Source organism: Mobula hypostoma, chromosome 5, assembly GCF_963921235.1.
Source record: "Mobula hypostoma chromosome 5, sMobHyp1.1, whole genome shotgun sequence".
NCBI lineage: Eukaryota > Metazoa > Chordata > Chondrichthyes > Myliobatiformes > Myliobatidae > Mobula > Mobula hypostoma.
The window spans coordinates 79,636,804-79,658,602 of NC_086101.1; the positions used below are offsets into that span (position 1 = coordinate 79,636,804).

The 21,799-nt window shown below is 39.2% G+C and overlaps 1 protein-coding gene across 6 annotated transcripts in view; it reads left to right on the forward strand.

The window, feature by feature from the left end:
• The window catches only part of orc4 (origin recognition complex, subunit 4), a 132,231-nt gene that overhangs the window by 101,275 nt on the left and 9,157 nt on the right, over positions 1 to 21,799 (forward strand). For 5 of the 6 annotated variants that reach the window (XR_010018040.1, XM_063048593.1, XM_063048594.1 and 2 more), the window contains 5 exons: positions 1,757 to 1,930; positions 7,201 to 7,287; positions 9,816 to 9,924; positions 15,596 to 15,691; positions 18,203 to 18,270. Coding sequence is in view for 5 of the 6 variants with exons in the window: in XM_063048593.1 (XP_062904663.1) it covers positions 1,757 to 1,930; positions 7,201 to 7,287; positions 9,816 to 9,924; positions 15,596 to 15,691; positions 18,203 to 18,270 (534 nt within the window). In the remaining variant the exon portion in view is untranslated. Of the gene's footprint in view, positions 1 to 1,756; positions 1,931 to 7,200; positions 7,288 to 9,815; positions 9,925 to 15,595; positions 15,692 to 18,202; positions 18,271 to 20,637; positions 20,784 to 21,799 lie in introns of all 6 variants that reach the window. The other variant, XM_063048597.1, reaches the window with a different exon arrangement.

Genomic DNA, 21,799 nt, shown 5'->3' on the forward strand with positions numbered 1-21,799 from the left:
GGTCTCATTTTTACGACCAATCTGACTGCCCAATGTGGGTGGCAGTGGAACTGAACTCTATTGAGTTTCTCCATCTCCGCACTTCTTGGATCCACACTCCCTTTTCTTATGCCTAAATCAATTGTTAATCCTGTTATCAGGCACACCCTGAGAGTATGGGCTCAGTTCAGAAAGCATAGTGGCTTCGCCATGGCTTCTCTCTTTCGAGTCCTATTCTATATAATCATTGATTCCAGCCTTCTATACATGATCCAACGTTTCAAGACTGGTACAGAAAGGGCATCAGGTGCTTTAAAGATCTTTTTATAGACAACTGCTTTGCATCATTTGAACAACTGTCTGCAAAGTTTAACCTACCCAACACTCATTTCTTCAGATATTTGCAAATTAGACATTTTATCAGCCCTTTGATATCAGACTTCCCTGAAGCACCCGACACAAACGTCATTGATATGTTTCTCTGCATGAATCCATTGCGCAAAGGTCTAATATCTACTATTTGCGACAAGCTAGTGGTCCTGAGGTGAGCTCCCCTTGACAAAATTAAAACTGCCTGGGAGCAAGATTTAAACTTCTCACTGTCAGATGATGTATAGGATTCAGTTCTTAAGTTAGTTAACTCAACCTCTTTATGTGCCCGCCACTGTTTGTTACAGTTCAAGGTGGTACACAGGGCCCATATGTCTATAACTAAGTTATCTCGCTAAGCTACCCAGATGTTAATCCCTGCTGTGACAAATGCAAAAGGGACAAAGCTCCCCTTATTCACATGTACTGGACATGTCCTAGCTTGGAAAAATACTGGAAAGATGTTTTCCAAACTCTATCCCAATACTTAATTATAATTTGGAACCTAACCCTTTGATTGCTGTTTTCGGCACCTCCAGAGAGGGGGACACACACCTAAGTCCAACCAAGTGTCGCACAGTCTTTTGCCTCTCTGTTGGCCAGGCGCGCAGTCTTGCTCAGGTGGAGGGATGCTGCCCCGCCCACCCATGCTCAGTGGCTCAGGGACATCATGTCCAGACTATACCTTGAGAAGATCCATTATTCAATTCTCAACTCAGACATAAAGTTCCAAAAGGTGTAGGGACCTTTTCTTGAATATTTTCAGAATTCCCAGCCAAACTAAAGGTCCATCCTTTCTCCCTTTCCTCTGCACATAAATCCCTGACTTCCAGCATTTCCCGGTAAATTCTACAGACCCAGACTTGTAAACATTCAACAGTCTGTGTATGAGGAAAATACACCTTCTCTATACCAATGCAGCTGTGTGAGGACAAAGGTTCTGTTTAACCCTTTTTGCTAATGCATTGATGGCTTGGAAATGGGGATTGGGAGGGGTGGATCAGGCCAGGGAGGCAACCAAAGCATGATTGTACAATGGGTGCATCTCTTTCATAGATGTGAATTGTACATTTGATACATTTGTTATGAACTGTACAGACCTCCTTTATACTATGTTCTCTTTATTTAAAAAAACCAATAAAAATATTTGAATTAAGAACATTGAGCCAGATAGAAATTAACAATTGGACAGCTACATAGATGATAAAATCATCTGAAGTCTCTGAAAGAGTTTTTTTAAAACATTATAAAAGTTGTAACAAAATAGTCATTGCATCCAAATGTCAGAAGGGAATCACTATAAACTGCTGATACTCTAACAACCATGTTACAACAGTGCTGATAGATTAATTCTCAGTAATTTTAATCCTACAGAATTTGACATTTTATATATTTCTCTCCACTTCAGGATGTTTTGGAACTGCTAGAGAAGCGGGTGAAGTCCAGATTTTCCCACAGACAAATTCATTTGCTCAATGCATTTAGCTTCAGGCAATATATGGAAGTGTTCCAGCAACAACTTAGTTTACCAAAAGAATTTCCTGATGGGAGATTCGCACAAGAATGGAATCAAAATATTGAGGTATTTTTTTCTTAAAATATCAATTCTGCTTACTAATTACAATGGATAAATATTGCTGTATAAAATCTTAAGTATGGATTCCACATTAACATTAAGCCATGCATCAGGACCCAGGAATATAAAACTTCAACCATGTGAAAGATAAAATAATTAGTATTAATAATTTGATGTTCTAAGGTTGGTTGCTGTTATCTTTTGTTGTACTGTAATGTTCATTCTAGGTACCTTATTTAAAAATAGTGCAAACTAGACAACCTGGTGATCCGTAGGGGCACCCTATCCTGGAGTCATGCGGCCCTGGCCTGATCCGATTCTTGTTCTTTCCTCCTTCTGTGCCTATTGTTGTCATTTCGGAGATGTGCATGCCTCTCCTCCTCTGTCTCTTCTTCTCTCATCTTTTTTGTCCTGACTCTTTGATCCTGGAGTCGTGAGGCCCTGACCTCATCCAATTCTTGTTCTCTCCCTCTGCTTGTTGCTTCCCAACGATGTTTGGCATCATCTCTTGACCATAATGTCCCCATGCTCTTTCCACATGCGTAATTAGGCTGTCCATATCTTTTTTACCCTAATGCTTGATAGAAGGTACGAAGCAGTAACACCAAACCTTCCAGGATGCTGATTTTTCTTGATGATGTGGACGTGATAACCCTGCCTTTTTGCTGCGGTTGGTGTCGCTGCTGTGAGCATCGTGAGGTGCTGCTGAGGCTGGCCGTGCACATGTGTCGTAGTGTTACATCGTGGTTTCCATTAAAGCTGGAATCGGCTCTGTGAGCATCATGAGGCGCTGCTGAGCCTGGCCGTGCACATGCGTCCTGGTGTTACATGGTGGTTTCCATTAAAGCTGGAATCAGCTCTGTGAGCATTGTGAGGTGCTGCTGAGGTTGGCCGTGCACATGTGTCATAGTGTTACATCGTGGTTTCCATTAAAGCTGGAATCGGCTCGGGGTTGTGGAAAGCGGGGCCTGTTGATTGATGAGTGAGCGATTTTATACAAATATATAACCCTGAACTTTGCGTGGATCCTGTAAGTTAGCGCATTTTAAGTTGATTTAGACAAAAAAAGTGCCACTGTAATGCACCGTTTGGGCTAATTGGAGGTCACAAACAGACAAAACAGAGCATGAGAATTTTAGTGGTATGTAGATAAAATAAATGTTGTTTTCAATGTATATGTTAATTCATATCTGCATATAAAGCAATCCAGTCTTTCCTTGCAATCTTTCAAGTGGAAAATTTATTTTCCGAGAGAAAAGTAAGAAAACAGTCATGGAAAATTTGTAACAGAGGAAGAGACCATTTGTCCTAACTGCCTCTTCAGATCCAAAGAAAGCACTTTGGCTGTGCCTCTTCAGGTCAGGGCTCTTCAAGAATATATCCAAATGTTGATGAAGATTTTCATCTTACTTTAATCTTTTTACCAATTCTTATTCTCCCTGATTTTTGATTGATCCCACTGACAAAAGAAATCATTCCTTCCTATTTATTTTATTCAGACCCCTTGTAATTTTATATACCTCTAGGAGTTGCTAGTGTTTCATGTTTTCCACACAAAATCTTTCAAACCTGGCACTTTTACAAATTTCCTGGACACCTTCTCCATTGTTATCACATCTCTCTTGTTATATGGTTAATAGGACCAGGTCTAAGTAGTATTGTACACCATTCTTGAGAAGATCCTGCCCATTCTCATGTTTCATCAATGGCTAATAAATTTTCATATGCCTTGGGAATCTGTGGACATGATCTTCAAATTTCTTTGTTCCCCAAACCAATCCCACTTATTTTATATTTTCCTGACTTTTTGCAACCTTCAGAAATACAGTGGATTCCAGTTAATTTGGCAATCGATTAATCATGGCAGCTCTTATTTGGGAAAACTCTTAAAGAACAAAAACTAATCGAGGAAAATAGCCAGGATTCCCTTTGTTTATTTGGGACACTATGCCACTTAATTGGGACAGGAGACTGTGCCGAACAGTTTCTAACTAGTGTCAATCGTATGCACTTGTGTGGCCATGAGCAAATGCAAGGAGCTTAGATCGAACAGATTTTAAACAGTTGCGTGTGCTTGTGTTGAGGATGCAGTCGTTAAAAGCATTGTCTCAAAATACCAAGGTGGAAAACGTAAAGACAAAGGGAAGTGGTGAAGATGACAAATCTGAATTGGACCTAGCGATTATACAGGATGCCAGGAAATTTATTGTTGGATTATGACAATACTTAATGAATGAAGACAATCCATTATCTGCGCTGGGTGTCTGTGCTGATTTTGTTCTTACTTATTCAAGATCACCACCCCTGCTGAGACATTGGCTGCCAACAGCAGCTTGTCAGAATCCACTGTCCTAAACCAGTCTTTCAAGTTGCCCATCTTCGAAGATTCTTCCTCTCCCAGGAATGAGGTCTTTGGAGCTTCTAATGGCGTTTCTGTTGCTCTGGGTTTTTACAGGATGGGATAGCCAGCCCTCCTCCTTTCACAGCCAGACTTCAGACCATCCATGGCAGAGATGATTTTGTTCAGTTATTGTCAATCAAAAGGACATGGCAGCATATGCTGCATGAATTCCTCTGTCGATAAATATTAGGAACGAATGTGCAGTTTAGTAGTACTGTAGTAGTATTGGTATTGTTCTGATTAGTTCTGTATTTTATTTACATACATAATTTGAAACTCAAATAAATGATCTTTTTTATACATTTTTAATTATTTCCATGAATCTTCGGCTAATTGGGGCAGCCGCTAAATTGGGCCAAAACTGACAGGTCCCAAGGTGTCCCAGTTAACCAGAATCAACTGTAATTTCACACTCCCATGGATTAAATTCGATTTCTTAATTCCTAATTGACCAGGTCATCTGTATTTTCCTGAAGTTTTAATACTTCCCTTCTCACTTTCAATCACAGAGCCCATTTCTTAAATAATTTGCAAACTTTGTTCTTAAGAGAGTGCACTTCCCCCATCCCCAACCACCACCATTACAGTCATTAATTTACATTGCAAAATGTTAAAAATGACTGCTGAGCCTTGTGGAACTACGTAGGTTCAATAACAAACATCCTGTCACAAAAACACAGGCCAATCATTACCCTTTTCTGAACCAATTTCAGATCCAATTTGTCAGTTTTCCTTGACTGAGCATATGATGTTCGTTTCTGGACAGATGAATAAAGATTATCCGAGTGACCTTCTACGTCTGTGGTATTGGTCTTTGGTTCAAGAAATTAGATTTCATTAGTTAACAAATGTTATGTACAACTCTCTCACAATTTATTTTAATGTTGCATTTAAATTTTGGAAGTGAAAATACCATGTTTATCCTGTTTCTCAATTCTAACTATTAATGGGTTTATATCTTTTTACCATATGTTAAGAGTCACAATGACAAATTGTTTTTACGCGTCACATTTAACATAACAGAACAGATTTCCAAGCAAATTGTTTCAGAGGCATAACCAGCCAATAATAAGTACTAAACAAAAGGAGGTATAAGATTAGGTCTTACAACTGCCTTTGTAAGGTGATCTTCAAGGAAAATGCTGAAGTAATGAAAAAAATGTTTGGAAGAAATTGTATGCCTAAGAAAAAAAGTAAAAGTACTGTTGATTTTTTAAATGATTTATCTTTGCTGTTCACTCAAATTTATTTGTACATTTTGTTTATTCAAAGCAGTAATTTGCAGGATTACTTGATTCCAGTCTCAGCTACTTATTACAAAATTAACCAATCCTGGTCTTACTTGAGTTTTGCTGGGTTATCAATCAATCAAAAAGGCACTGGATACTACAGGTCTACCTCCTAGGGTACCTCATTCAAATCTGTATTTGCAGAGTAACTTGGATTCCAAAGTCAGAAACAGGTTTATTACCATTGACAGACGTGATGGGTTATGCCCATGACTCTACTCAGCAGCTTTTTACTATCCTGCGCATTGGAGCCTCCATACCAGAGGGTAATGCACCCAGTTAGAGTGCTCTCCCTAGTACACCTGTAAAATTTGCTAGAGTTTTGATGACATACCAAATATAAAGCTCCTAATGAAGCATAGCCACTGGGTTGTCGTCTTCATGATTGTAGCAATGTGTTTGGCCCGGGATAGATCCTCTAAAATGTTGGCACGGAGGAACTTGAAACTGCTCACTCTTTCCACTCAATGAGGACTGGTGTGTGCTCTCCTGATGTAACTTTCCTGAAGTCTATAATCAATTCCTTGGTCTTAATGATGTTGAGTGCAATGTTGTTGTTGCAACAGCACTCAACCATCTGATCTTTTGTGCTCCTGTATGCCTTCTCATTGCCATTTGAGATTCTGCCAATAACAGTGGTGTCATCAGCGAATTTACAGATGCTGTTTAAGCTGAGCCTAGCCACACAGTCATGATTGTAGAGAGTGTAGAGTAGTGGGCTAAGCATGCACCTTGATTGTCAGCGTGGAGAAGATGCTATTTTCAATCCACACTTACAGTGGTCCCCCTATAGGGAAGTCAAGGATCCAGTTGCAATCATTGACGATATTGTCATTTTGTTGCCACATTAATCATAGATATTGTTGCTTGTCTTTATTCCATTTCTGATACCACCTATAGAAGGGTTTCCTTCTGTTGCTGAGAATTACATGTGCTTTATCTTATCAGTAATTTGATTGTCAGTGAGATTTTGGCAGAAAATATATGATAACCATTACTGTAACTGAGCCCCAAAAGAGAATCTAGCAATGACAACAATGGCTTTATTCACTTACTTAAATATTTATTTGTTGAGCAAATTGAATAAGTGTAAAAAAATTATATTACACTACATCACTGTTTTTGCTCTTTTTGTGTTACTTATTTCTTTCTTACATATGTTTCTTTTTGTAATTTATAATTATAATTTATGTATTGCACTGTTGCTGCTAAACAACAAATTTCATGACAAATTTCAATGATAATAAAATAATGGATTTATAGAGTAAGAAATATTATTTTTGAACATTTCTTTTGTATGGTATATAGATATCAATAGCACAATTGCTAAGTAATGCTTTAAAAGTTTGGCTGTTTTTGTCATGGTTACAGAGTAACTATCATGGCTCTTTATCTTATTTTTAGTAATCTAGCACTTTCTGGTAATGTTCAGCTTGTAACGAACAGGGTGCAATGAGTAACGCTCTCAATTCTTCCCAAGCAAGTCAATTTAATGACCTTTCCTTCAGTGTATTATCTGTTTTTCAATCTGCCTGAAGTATTTGCCAGGTTATTTAACACCCTCTGAAATATTACTCCCTTATTAGTCACTGTGCAAAGACAAAACTGTGGTGGATATTCTTCAGAAGCACTTCAACTCCAGCAAGGATTTCTGCTCTCTGCATATGCTATTGGTAAGAGTTTCATTAACACAAAATCATACTTCATGCAGGTTTAAAATAGCAATTTACTAATTTTCTTGGTAAGATTATAATTACTGGTGCTGCACAAAGGAATTTTATTTTTTCACTAGAACAGATTTAATGTCTTCTTATTTGATGGGACTGGATAGGAAAAATTCTTACCTCTCTCGACTTGATTATGCACTCCATCAGTGTCGAGATAACTAGCGGTTAGTATTGATTGTTTTATAATCTTACTAACTTCAAAGTTTAAAGCACTTACCACTCTCTGTATAAAAAGAACTACCTCCAACATCTCTGAACATCCCTTCACTCACCTTAAAGGACTGCACTCTGGTATTAGCTATTGTCACCCTGAGACAAGGGTGTTGGTTGTCAAAGTTCAAAGTAAACTACATATATGTCACCATATACAACCCTGAGATTTGTTTTCTTCTGGGCACACTCAGTAAATCCAACAAACATAATAGAGTCAATGAAAGACTGCACCCAATAGGACGGACAAGAAATAATAATAAATAAATTAGCAATAAAATATCAAGGACATGGGAAGAAGAGTCCTTAAAAGTGAGTCCAAAAGTTATGGGAACAGTTCAGTGATGGAGTGAGTGAAGTTACCCCCTCTGGTTGAAGAGCCTGATAGTTGAGGGGTAATAAATGTTCCTGAACCTGGTCATGTGAGTCCTGAGGCTCCTGTATTTAGAAGTGTTCTTGAACCAGAGGTGTCTGTTTTTAGGTTTCTGATTGCAGTTTGCAACTCTCAAAGGCAGTTTGTTATTGAAACAGTACAAAATGGTTTTTGGAGCGCTGAACTTATGATTTGAAAAACTTCCTATTTTTCTCTTGGGAAAAAAAATCGTTTGATCACGGGTGACTTTTCAAAGGATTATCATCCAAGAAAATTTATAAATTACAGATGCTGTAACTGTGAAACAAAGCAAAGTTCTGGGACTATTCAGCTGATTAGGCAGCATTCTGTGGAGACAAATAGTTAACATTACACCAACATTATATCTTTCTTTTTAGAGTGTTGCCTGATCTGCTAAATACTTAACAGCATTACCGTATCTGTTCATAGCCTGTTCTGGCAGTATAGATAATATTGTAGAACTGTACGTACAGTTACTTACTGTAACTTCAGCCAATTATGTAATTCTAGTTAATATTAAAGTCCCCAAGAAGTAATATTAACTAAGTTTCCAAAAGAAAGGTGGTTTTGAGGAAGCTTGCATAGTATAATTTGAAGTTTGTAATTAACTTCAGTTTCAATATTTGGTGTGCTTCCCTTAAAAACTCTGGTTCAAAATATAAGGTCATTCCATTTCTATTTTAGTTTCTGATAATATTAAAAGAGTGACATTTTATTAAAATTTATGACTTTCTTCGTTGAAATGTTGTATGAAGTACAAGGGAGGCATTCTTAGTTCAAATCTTTAAATGTAATCTTTTGGTGCTGTAAATATGGAGAAATCCTCACTTGGAAACATAAAATTAAATGCTGTTTTGCCTTTTAACTCTCACTGAACAAAATTGAAGAAAACTATTGAAATACGTGAACGGACTCTAGGTCTGTAGCCAGCATCAACCAGCATGGAGATGTAAAATGTCTCAGGAGTTGACCAACATTTATCTCTCAATCAATAATATTAAAAAATATGATATACTTATCCACCTCATTGATATTTTTTGAAACCTTCTTGTGTGTTTACTTCCCTACATAACAAGTGTGTACTGCTTGAAATGTTTTTATGTTCTTGAAACATTTTGGGGTGAGGACATGAAGAATTTTACTTAAATGTTAATTTCCTCCAATAAACTTGTTCTCAGTTTATTAAGCGTAAAGTCATCCAGCTCGGAAACAGGCTCTTCAGCTCATCACGTCTACGTCAGGCATCAAGTACCTGTCTCTACTAATTCAATTTACCAGTACTTGGCTTGTCAACTTCTATAACATTGATGTTTTAATTGCATATCTGAATACTTGTCTCTTATGAGAATACCTGCCTCCACTGCCCACTCAGATAATGTATTCCAAGTTTCAAATGCCATCTTATTCAAAAAAAAATTCCAATTTCTTTAAAATCTACTTCTTACCTTAAACCTATGCTTTCTGATTAAAAATGGCATTATAAAGGGAAACCTCTCCTAATTTCAGGAACTGATGTATAACAGTTGGTAGTAAACAGTCTTCTGCAGGTTCCATTTTCATCCGTATCCATTCAGCAGAGCTAGGACACATTTCAAACCTGAGACAAGTTGACTCTTGAGCTGTTCTTGACCTTGTTCTGTAGAATTTTATCTTGCCTAATTTGTCATGAACTGCAATTATTAAGTATGATTTAAATCATATTCCATTAACCCTTCTGGCCCATTATTTAAATAAAACTGCTATTTTACTGAGCAGTGATTAACAAACGGTCATTAACTGCACAGAAAAGCTTTTTGTCATTTTTCTGTGATATAATGGAAATATTTTGTATTAACTACAAATAATCTCTAGTTATTTTGTTTGCTTTCAGATGCTTGCTCTTAGACATGTAACCATTTCCAAGCCAAGTATCCGATCCATGGATCTTCTGGATGCCAGTAGACAATGCACAATGGATTCCAAAGCAAATATACTACATGGTAGGAAGAATATTGTTTAATCCAGAAACCAGAGATTAAAGGACTAATACTGTTCATTGCAGCAGTTAAAAATACAGTGGCAACTTGTAAAGCAAGCTTTCTAATTCAGCAAAATCTTCAAATGTGCTTTTCCAGTAGTGTTATCAAAACCTGTTCGAGTGACAAAATGATAATGGGGCAGAAATCCAAAGCTTGATAAAAGGCAGGCTTTTTTTTAGTAAACATGAAAGGGGTGATTTGGGTAAAATCAAAACTGGAGACATGCTGACAAGTCAGAAAGCTGTAGAGCAACAGGAAGATAGGGTTAAATACTGAAAGCCATGGGAAAATTCAAAAGCTGATGAGAAATTTTGAAATGAAGGCAATGGGAGATGGTGAGTATCGAGCTGATGGATGAGTGGAAGGTGGTTTAATGTGAAGACCTTCATTTTAGAGAAAGATTAGTCCATAAGACCATAAGACATAGGAGGAGAATAAGTCCATTTGGCCTATCGAGTGTGCTCTGCTATTCAATCATGGCTAATCCTTTTTTCCCCTCCTCTGCCCCACTTCCCAGTCTTCTCCCTGTAACCTTTGATGCCGTGCCAATCAATCAAAAACCTATCAATCTCCGCCTTAAATATACCCAGTGACCTCACCTCCACAGCTGCCTGGGGTAACAAATTCCACAAATTCACCACCCCCTGGTTAAAGAAATTTCTCCGCATCTGTATTTTGCGTGGATGTACCTCTATCCTGAGGCTGTGTCCTCTTGTCCTGGACTCCCCCAACATGGGAAACATCCCTTCCACATCTACTCTGTCTAAGCCTTTCAATATTCAAAAGGATTCATTGAGATCCTCTCTATCCTTCCAAATTCCAGCGATTAAAGGCCCAGAGCGATTAAACGTTCCTCATATGATAACCCTTTCACTCCCGGAATCATCGCTGTGAACCTCCAATGCCAGCACATCTTTTCTTACAAACAGGAGCCCAAAACTGTTCACAATACTCAAGATAAGGCCTTACTAGTGCCTTATAAAGCCTCAGCATTGCATTTGCCTTCCTCAGCACTGACTCAGCCTGCAAGTTAACCTTTAGGGTGTTCTGCACAAGGACACCCAAGTCCCTTTGTATCTCAGATTTGTGGATTTTCTCACCATTTAGAAAATAGTCTGCACACTTATTTTTCCAACCAAAGTGCATGACCATGCATTTTCCAACATTATATTTCGTTTGCCACTTTCATACCCATTCTCCTAATCTCTCTAAATCCTTCTGCAGCCTTCCTGTTTCCTCAACACTACCTGCCGCTCCACGTATCATCTGTAAACATGGCAACAAAGCCATCTATTCCATCATCCAAATCATTGATATGCAGCATAAAAAGAAGCGGTCCCAACACCGACCCCTGTGGAACACCACTAGTCACTAGCAGCCAACCGGAAAAGGATCCTGTTATTCCCACTCACTGCCTCCTACTAACCAGCCAATGCTCTAACCATGCCAATAACCTTCTTGCATTACCATGGGTTCTTAAATTGGTAAGCAGCCTCATGTGTAGCGCCTTGTCAAAGGCCTTCTGAAAGTCCAATTATACAACATCCACTGCATCCACTTTATCTATCCTACTTGTAATGTCCTCAAAGAATTCCAGCAGGCTCATCAGGCAAGAATTTCCCTTAAGGAAACCATGCTGACTTTGTCCCATCATGTCCTGTGTCACAGAGTACTCCATGATCTTATCCTTAACAATTGACTCCTCTTAAAGAGTGGAGTGACATTTGCAATTTACCAGTCCTCCAGAACCATGTCAGAGTCCAACAATTCTTGAAAGATCATTACTAATGCCTCCACAATCTCTACCGTCACCTCTTTCAGAACCCTAGGGTGCAGTTCATCTGGTCCAGCTGACTTATGTACCTTTAAAACTTCCAGCTTTTTGACCACCTTTTCCCTTATAGATGCAGTCACTTCTCTTCCTTCACACTCTTCAACATCAGGCACATTGTTAGTGTCTTCCACAGTGAAGGCTGTTGCAAAATACTCATTTATTTCATCTGCCATAACCTTGTCCCCCGTTGTTATTTCTCCAGCCCCATATTCTAGCGATCCTATATCTACTCTCATCTCTCTTATTTTTTATATACTTGAAAAAGTTTTTCCTATCCACTTTGATATTGTTTGCTAGCTTGCTTTCATAGTTAATCTTTTCCCTCCTAATGCTTCTTTTAGTTGCTGTCTGTAGGTTTTTAAAAGTTTCTCAACCCTCTACTTTCCCACTAATTTTTGCTTTGTTGTATAAGACCATAAGACACAGGAGAAGAATTAGGCCATTTGGTCCATCAAGTCCGCTCGTATGCCCTCTGTTTTGCTTTTACATTAGCTTTAATTTCCCTTGTCAGCCACAGTTGTACTATTTTGCCTTTTAAGTATTTCTGTGGTTTTGGAATACATCTATCCTGCAACTTCCTCATTTTTCCCAGAAACTCAAGCCATTGCTGCTCTGCTGTCATCCCTGCCAGCATCTCCTTCCAATTTACTTTGGCCGACTCCTCTCTCATACCACTGTAATTTCCTTTACTCCACTGAAATACTGCTATGTCAGACTTTACTTTCTCCCTATCAAGTTTCAAATTGAACTCAATCTTATTGTGATCACTGCCTCCTAAGGGTTCCTTTACCTTTAGCTCCCTAATCGCCTCTGGTTCATTACATAACACCCAATCCGGTATAGCTGATCCCCTAGTAGGCTGAGCGACAAACTAATAAAAAGCCATCTCGCAAGCATTCAACAAATTTACTATCTGAAGATCCATTACCCATCTGATTTTTCCCAATCTACCTGCATGTTAAAATCTCCCATGACTATCATAATATTGCCTTTTTAACACATTTTTTCTATTTCCCATTGTAATCTGTAGTCCACATATGTAGTCATCGGTATGGAATAGGCATGGATGAAATTTTCAGCAGCATATGAGCTGAAGCAGGAGCTGGGTCAGGAGAAGTAATACAGGTTGAGCTCAGTGGTTTAAGTAATGACATTATCATAGTCATAGTCATACTTTATTGATCCCGGGGGAAACTGGTTTTCGTGACAGTTGCACCATAAATAATAAATAGTAATAAAACCATAAATAGTTAAATAGTAATATATAAATTATGCCAGGAAATGTCCAGGACCAGCCTATTGGCTCAGGGTGTCTGACCCTCCAAGGGAGGAGTTGTAAAGTTTGGTGGCCACAGGCAGGAATGACTTCCTATGACGCTCTGTGTTGCATCTCGGTGGAATGAGTCTCTGGCTGAATGTACTCCTGTGCCCGACCAGTACATTATGTAGTGGATGGGAGACATTGTCCAAGATGGCATGCAACTTAGACAGCATCCTTTTTTCAGACACCACCGTGAGAGAGTCCAGTTCCATCCCCACAACATCACTGGCCTTGCGAATGAGTTTGTTGATTCTGTTGGTGTCTGCTACCCTCAGCCTGCTGCCCCAGCACATAGAAACATAGAAAATAGGTGCAGGAGTAGGCCATTCGGCCCTTCGAGCCTGCACCGCCATTTATTATGATCATGGCTGATCATCCAACTCAGAACCCAGCCTTCCCTCCATACCCCCTGACACATAACAGCAAACATGATAGCACTGGCCACCACAGACTCGTAGAACATCCTCAGCATCGTCCAGCAGATGTTAAAGGACCTCAGTCTCCTCAGGAAATAGAGATGGCTCTGACCCTTCTTGTAGACAGCCTCAGTGTTCTTTGACCAGTCCAGTTTATGATCTGAACATATTGTAGACATAGTGAAACCTGGTCAGTTTCAGTTTTAGACAGCTGACATGGAGTGGGTACTTGGGAATGGAGTTTGTGACAAATACCAAAGTAAGTGTTAACATCTTATTGGTCATATATTGCAGCAGTTGAAAACGCAATATCCAAACATAATGAGCTGGTCAGTTTTCAACAATCGTAAGGAAGGGAATTGAACCTAATATTGTCCATGGCTGGGTACTGCATTTATTTTAGGAGTTTGCAATTCTGTTATATTGTAATTTTATGGTATTGTCCCATTTAGCTGTTAGGTAATAACTTGACAACAATTAAATTTTTAGATGTGTCATGAATAACAGGTAACATGCTGGTAATACCTTCTACTGGCCCATCCTGAATAAGTGCCTGTGTGGTCTTGGACTATAAAGCTCAGAATTTTAACACGGACATTCCTAGTTCTTTTGCACCATGCTTGATAGCATAAATTTAACCATAAACTCTTTCTGGAATTTGAAGTGGAAAGACACGGTGAATTGAAGTGGGATGTACCCATTGGACTGGATAAGGCTTTTTATGTCTTCATAATTCCCTTCCATAGCTCTGTAACACGGTTAAGGATCTACTTTTTTCATCATATACATTTACATGTGTTAGGAATTTGCTGTGGTGTGTTGGCATGACATAAAACAGAAAATAATGACATTGAACAGTTATAAGAATAAAGAATTATAAGAAGTTTTGAAGGATACATCTTACAATGCTCTGAACACATCATCAGTGATGTAACTTGGGATCACCGTGAGTGGCTAATCAAACTTCAACTTGTGTTCAGGTAGCATGTGCCGCAGATTCACATGGACTCGTTCTCTGGGCTTTCTCTGCTGCCCCGATGGTTCAATGCCTCCTTATACCAGCAATACCCAATGTGCTGAGGGCCCTGTAAAGAGACTGTCCGGTGAAACCCCAGTAGCCCACTTCAAAGTTAATTTTCACATTAGAGATATGGAACAAAATGTGCATAAATATATAAATACCTTCATAAATTTACAATGTAAATGGGGTAATTATAAAACATTTAAAAAAGTGTAATATAGGGTTTGCTGTTTCGCTCCTAGAGGAAGATATTTTGAATCCTGTATTTTATTACCACATTAAAATTTCTTTATATGTTGCAGCTTTAGTTTGCTTGTTTTTTTTTCTATTTTTCTTCTTTTAGTACTAAATTGCTTCCTCAGAAAATTGCTGGTCATTGGGTAGAAAAATTATATAGCACTGCAGAGCAATTTTGTGATCAGAAATTATAACTTAGTACATTTCATGATTAACTCTCAATTGAAGGCCTTGTGCAAATGCACAATATTTCTCTCATCTTTGCTTGTTCCCCCCCCCCACACCAATCTCATTTTAGCACAGATGCTCTAATTTTTCAGATAGCCGAGGAAGTCTTTGAGCATTGTGGGAATACGAGGGGTGATTGATAAGTTTGTGTCCTAAGGTAGAATGAGATGAGTTATTAACTTCAAACTTTCTGCATAATCACTCAAAGAGCTGAACTGCATATGCATGTAATGAGAGCTGTATAATTCATCTCCTTCTACCTTAGGGCATGAACTTATCAATCACCCCTGCTGTGGACACTTTCTGGAGGTCCAAGACACCGACTTTTACAAAAAAGGGATCCGTATGCCCCACAACCGCTGGACTAAGTGTGTAAATGCAGGAGGGGACTATGTTGAAAAATAAATGTGCTAGGTTTTCTAAAATTGACTCCTCCTACCTTAGGCCATGAACTTATCAATCACCCCTTGTATACTGCAGTCAATTGGGGGTATTACTTTGATTCTTAAAGCAGTTTTCAGTTGAAATCAGCTTGTGAATTTTAATGTTAATATCTGGCCCATTTTTCCTTGTAGGTCTGTCTGTGCTGGAATTCTGCCTAATTATTGCCATGAAGCACTTGAATTCCATTTATGAAGGACAGCCATTTAACTTTGAAATGGTTTACAATGGTGAGTTTGTTTTTACAGAAAGCAAATGGGACCAGTGACCTAACAAAATGAATAACTATGAGGCCCTCCATCAGTCGGAGTCGAATGTGAATATTGCATTCGAGCTGTCCACATGATACACAAGCCAGGGCGGTAGGTTATGGAGAGCAAGCTGCCGCCCATGTAGCAGGCTCCCCCTTTCCACAGCAGCTGATAAATCCAAAGGAATGGCAGGGACTGATACAGTTTGGCACCAGGGGGAGTTGCCAGTCAGCATTGAATTCAACATCGGACTGCCTTAGGGTTCCAGCTCTGTATTATTCCCCAGGGTTTACTCCTGAACCCCTCCCCATGAGCGGGTACAGGCCAAAGGCAGCAGAGATTTGAGATCAGTTTTCCTTCTCCTAGATGAACTGCCAGTCATGGCTGACGCGCTTTCTCTGCCCGAAGCGACTGTTTTAAGGCACCACTGATCTTCCTCTAGCCGTTCTCCGGTCAATAGAAACACTTCTACCAGGCTTAGTAGCTAGGCCACATGTGAAGATCAGAAGCTGGACAGCTGGACAGGCTATTCGAGATACATGCCATTCGGAGCATTTAATAGGTAAAGGGAGCTTATCCTCACTACTGCACCCCCAGCTATGACAACTGTAAGGAACCAATTGAATTAACTAGGGTTTCAGATATTGGGTTTAAATTTCTTGTCACTCGAACTTAACCCAAGTTATTTTGCTTAGAGTTAAGGAGAATGAACAAGATTGAGTAGGGTAGTGAAACCAAAGTCTGTCAGAAATGGATAGAGCACAAAAAAGACCTGCAGTGGGGGTCAGAACAGGAAATAATGGTAAATAAGGGCTCTTTATCTGAATGCATATAGCCCTCAGAGAAAATATGTGAATTTGTGGCAGGAATGAGTATAAGTGGTTTATTCTAATAGCTGATAGAGATAAGACTGTAAAATAACTAGATTGGGAATTCAATATTACAAGATTTTAACATTGAGGAGAAAGGAACAAAAGATGAAAGAAACCAATTGTATGAAAAATTGGATAAATTCAATAATGGAGGCTAATCATAGCTCAGAAGACCAATCTTGGTGAAGCTAAGAAATAGCAAAAGATAGATATTGGTGAGAGTTGGTTGTACAACCCCCCAAGCAGTAGTGTAATGCATGACCTGTTATGTATAACTAAATAAGGATTGCATATAATAAAAGTAATAATGGATTTACATAAAATTTGGACAAACCAAACTAGCTGCGATGGTTTGGAGCAGAAATTTGTAATATAAGGGGTTTAATTGAAAATATGGCAGGGACTTTTAGGGAACAGTAGGTGTGATAGAATTTTATTTAATAATTGGAAGAGACTTGGATTAAAATAAAACAAAGGTCTTAAATCTGAATTGAAAAAGATTAAGTAAAATGGGAAACTATATTAAAAGTTAGGACAGAAAACATGCAGTGGGTCACTGAATTAACATTGTGTTTTAAAGGCAAAATACCAAGCCGGAAAGGTGGTGCAATTGTAGTTACCAGAATCTGGTTTAATATCGCCAGTATGTGTCGTGAAATTTGTTGTTTTGCGGCAGCAGTACAATGCGATACATAATAATAGAAACTAATATTTTTTAAATTAAAGGAGTAGTGCAAAAAGAGAGGAAAATACTAAATTCATGGGTTCGTTGTCCAATCTGAAATCAATTAAGGTAGGTTAAAGATACCTTAGTGCAAGGAAAAATGCGTGGCTGTGATCTGTCTCGTCAACAAAGGGCAACATAGTTAATTACGTGGGATCCTCCCAAGTTTCATTCTTTTCAACCGAGATGTTTAAGGGCACAGGTGCATGGGAACACTGCCATCTGCAGGCTCACTTGCAAATCACACTAAGATATTTCTGGATCTAAATCTTAGAAATCCGTATACAACAGCACAAATGGTGACTCAGGAAGGCAGTGGATCATCACCTTCAAGGCCATTTTGGGATTCGTAATAAACGTTGGCCTTGTCAAGAGTGCCCAGATCCAGAGAGGGAATAAGTAAATAAAAACAGCTTACAGCCATAGTTCTTTCTTTTCAAACTACAATTCATCTTTGTCGAGTGAATGTGTTGTAAGATACACAATACAGCTTTTCATTAATAAATAGGATTATTATATTTCTGCAAATTTAAGCAGTAGACTGTATTACACAGAAATGTATGTTGAAAATTTAACCAGATTATATTTACAAAACTTAGGCCTCTTGGCAAAAAGTTGATCTGATCAACTTATAGAAGAATATTTTTGTTCTGTTTTGCATATACTAAATTTCAGGCTAATAACTGCAGTGGATAATTTGAAGACTTCAAATTTTAAAAATACAAATGTTGAGAAGTTCTTCTTCAATCCAAGAAGATGACATGAGATTGAAGGGCAATAAGCTGTTCAAAAATGTCTTGAAAAATTAAATTCTTAAACAGTTATCTGCATGTAAACATTCATTTTGAAAGATGTACTGAAAAATATGTCATTACACTTGTTCTTGCATTACAGAATTTCAGAAGTTTGTACAAAGGAAATCTAACTCTTTGCATTATTTTGAGAAGCCTGTAATTTTGAAGGTAAGAAAACTTATGTGAACTTTGAATTAAATAGGACAGGGGCGGGGAGCTCCAATGCTGGAATGTCTAATAAAGAGGAAGTGAGAGAGTGGTGATATGAGCAGGAAATCAGTAAGTGGCACAGGTTGGAGCGGAAAATGTAAGTGAAAGTATGTAACACTGATCAAACCCAGAGTTCCATATACCCACCTCCTATATTGAGGAAAAAGCCTGCCCCTTTCAATCTTTCCCTTCTCACCTTAAACCTCTGTCTTCTAGTTTTAGGCTCTCCTGCCCTAGGAAAGGCTGTGACCATGGACCTTATCTATGCCCCCTGTGGTTTTTTAAAACTTCCATAAGGTCATTCCTCCACCTTTTGCCCCAGGGAAACCTGTCCTAGCCTGTCAAATCTCTCCTTGTAACTAGCCTTCTGATCCCTTTGATATGCCTGTGAATTTTTTCTGCACCCTCTCTAGCTGAATCACATCCTCCCTCTAGTAAGGTGATCAGAATTGCACACAATACTCCAAGTGCAAACATTTTGTATAGCTCTAATTGAACATCCCAATGCTTTAACAGAATGCCTCAACGTTTGAAGACAGGGATACCCAGTGCCGCCTTCACCAACCTATGTGTGTCACAACCTTTGGAAAAGGTGTTGTCACTATTGAGAGAATTACCAACAAAGGGATACAACTACAAAGTAATGGCCTGTCTTTCAAAACCGAGATGCGTAGAAATTCATTCTGTGACGATGGCGAGTCTCCAGAATTTTCTCCCCCTGATGCTTATGGCAGCCAGGTCACTGGGTGTATTTAAGGTGGAGATAGATCTTTAAAAGATAGAGAATTATAAGGAACAGGTACAGGAAAGGAATTGAGATCAGCATAGGTTAGCTATGATCATATTAAATAGTGGGGTAGATTGGATGGGCCCAGGCACCTACTCCTGTCTCTGTTTCCATTATGACATTAAAAAATTATTTTTCCTTTGACTACTTTTTCCTGACACTCTCAATCTGCACACTCCCCTGAAGATGGAATCTCACACATTAGTAAACTTGCATTCTGAATTTCATGGGCATTGTGTGTGATTTGTGTGGATCAGTGACAAGTCCTAATCTAATTATAAGGAAAGCCTCTTTCTAGTAAACTTTACTAGATTGTATTCAAGAATAAGAACCCTGGCTGACTTCCCTACAGCCTTCAAACAGCTGCAGTATATTCTTGGCCATGTTATTTTCTATAGAACGATGTTTGAAGCATATGGGTTCAGTATATATCTATACTCGTAGCTAACTCATAACCTGTCTTTCCAGGGTTGCTAAATGAGAGGATAAAGAATTGACCTATTTGGAGCAATCTGGATTATATTTACTTTCATGCTGTATAGCATTATTACATTAACATATGTAACAAATTTGGAAGATAGTGGAAAAATAAACACCAATTCCTTTTGAATAGAATCTTTTCCAAATACCTGCTAATATATTTAGAATGTAGAATTCTACCGCACAATACAGGCACTTCAGCCCACAATGTTGTGCCGACCATGTAACCTACTCTAAAAACTACGTAGAATTTCCCTGCCACATAGACCTCTATATTTTAAGCTCTGTGTACCTATCTAAGAATCTCTTAAAAGACCCTATTGTATCTGCCTCTATCACCACCATTGGCAGTGCATTCCACGCACCCACCATCCTCTGTGTGAAAAACTTACCTCTAACATCCTCCTGTACCTACTTCCAAGCACCTTAAAAATACTCCCCCTTGTCTTAGCCATTTCAGTCCTGGGAAAAAGCCTCTGGCTTTCCACAAGATCAATGCCTCTCATCATCTTGTACACCTCTATCAGGTTACCTCTCCATTGCTCCAAGCAGAAAAGGCCAAGTTCACTGAACTTATTTTCATATGGCATGGTCTCCAATCCAGGCAACATCCTTGTAAATCTCCTCCGCACTCTCTGTAGTATCCTCATCCTTCCTGTAGTGAGGTGACCAGAACTGCACACTGTACTCCAAGTGGGGTATAACTATAGCTGTAACATTACCCCACGGCTCTTGAACTCAATCCCATGAGTGATGAAGGCCAACACATCATACGCCTTCTTAAGAACACTGTCAACCTGCGCAGCAGTTTTGAGTGTCCTATGGACACGGACCCCAAGATCTCTCTGATTCTCCACACTGCCAAGAGTCTTACCATTAATGTTATATTCTGTCTTCAAATTTGACCTACCAAAATGAACCACTTCACTCTCAACCCAGTTCTGCATTCTATCAATGTCTCACTGTAACCTCTGACAACCCTCCAAACTATCCACAACTCCTCCAACTTTTGTGTCATCAGCAAACTTACTAACCCATCCTTCTACTTCCTCATCCAGGCCATTTATAAAAATCTCAAAGAGGAGGGGTCCCAGAACAGATCCCTGCGGAACACCATGGTCTCTGACCTCCATACAGAATACGAAGCATCTACAACCACCCTTTGCCTTCTGTAGGCAAGCCAATTCTGGATCCACAAAGCAAGGTCTCCTTGGATTCCACACTTTCTGACTTTCTGAATGAGCTTTGCGTGGGGAACTTTATCAAATGCCTTACTGAAATCCATATTCACTGCATCCACTGCGCTACCTTCATTAATGTGTTTTGTTACATCTTCAAAGAATTCAATCAAGCTCATAAGGCATGACCTGCCCTTGACAAAGCCATGCTGACTATCCCTAATCAGATTATGTCTCTCCAAATGCTCAGAAATCCTGCCTCTCAGTATCTTCTCCAACAATTTGCCCACTGCTGAAGTAAGACTCACTGGTCCATAATTTCCTGGGTTATCTCTACTCCCTTTCTTGAACAAAGGACCAACATTTGCAACCCTCCAATCTTCTGGTACTTTTCCTGTCCCTATTGATGATGCAAAAATCATCACCAGAGGCTCAGCAATCTTCTCCCTCGCTTCCCACAGTAGCCTGGGGGTATATCTCATCCGGACCCGGCAACTTATCTAATTTAATATCTTTCAAAAGCCCCAGCACATCATCTTTCTTAATTTCTATATACTCAAGTGTTTCAGTCCACTGTAAGTGATCCCCACAATTGCCAAGGTCCTTTTCCCTGGTGAATACTGAAGCAAAGTATTCTTTAAGTACCTCTGTTGTCTTCTTCGACTCCATGCACATGTTTCCACTATCATACCTAATTGGTCCTGTTCTCACACGGCTCATCCTCTTGCTCTTCACATACTTGTAGAATGCCTTGGGGTTTTCCTTAATCCTGCTAACTGTTGCTCTGCCTGACATCATCCTACCCTTCTGGGACTCAAGAGCCAACCAGAGTGCTATTGGTCTGGCTGCTTCTGCCTTGCCACCCGCCTCATCACTATCCAAAGGGGTATACCTGTTGCAGAGGGGAATGGCCTCAGGGGGACCCTGCACTGACTTTTTTCTCCTCTTACCTCTCTCTGTTCACCCACATACTCCCTGAATTCTGCACTCTGGGTGTAACCACCTGCTCAAAAGTCTTATCTATCAATTGCTCTGCCTCCCG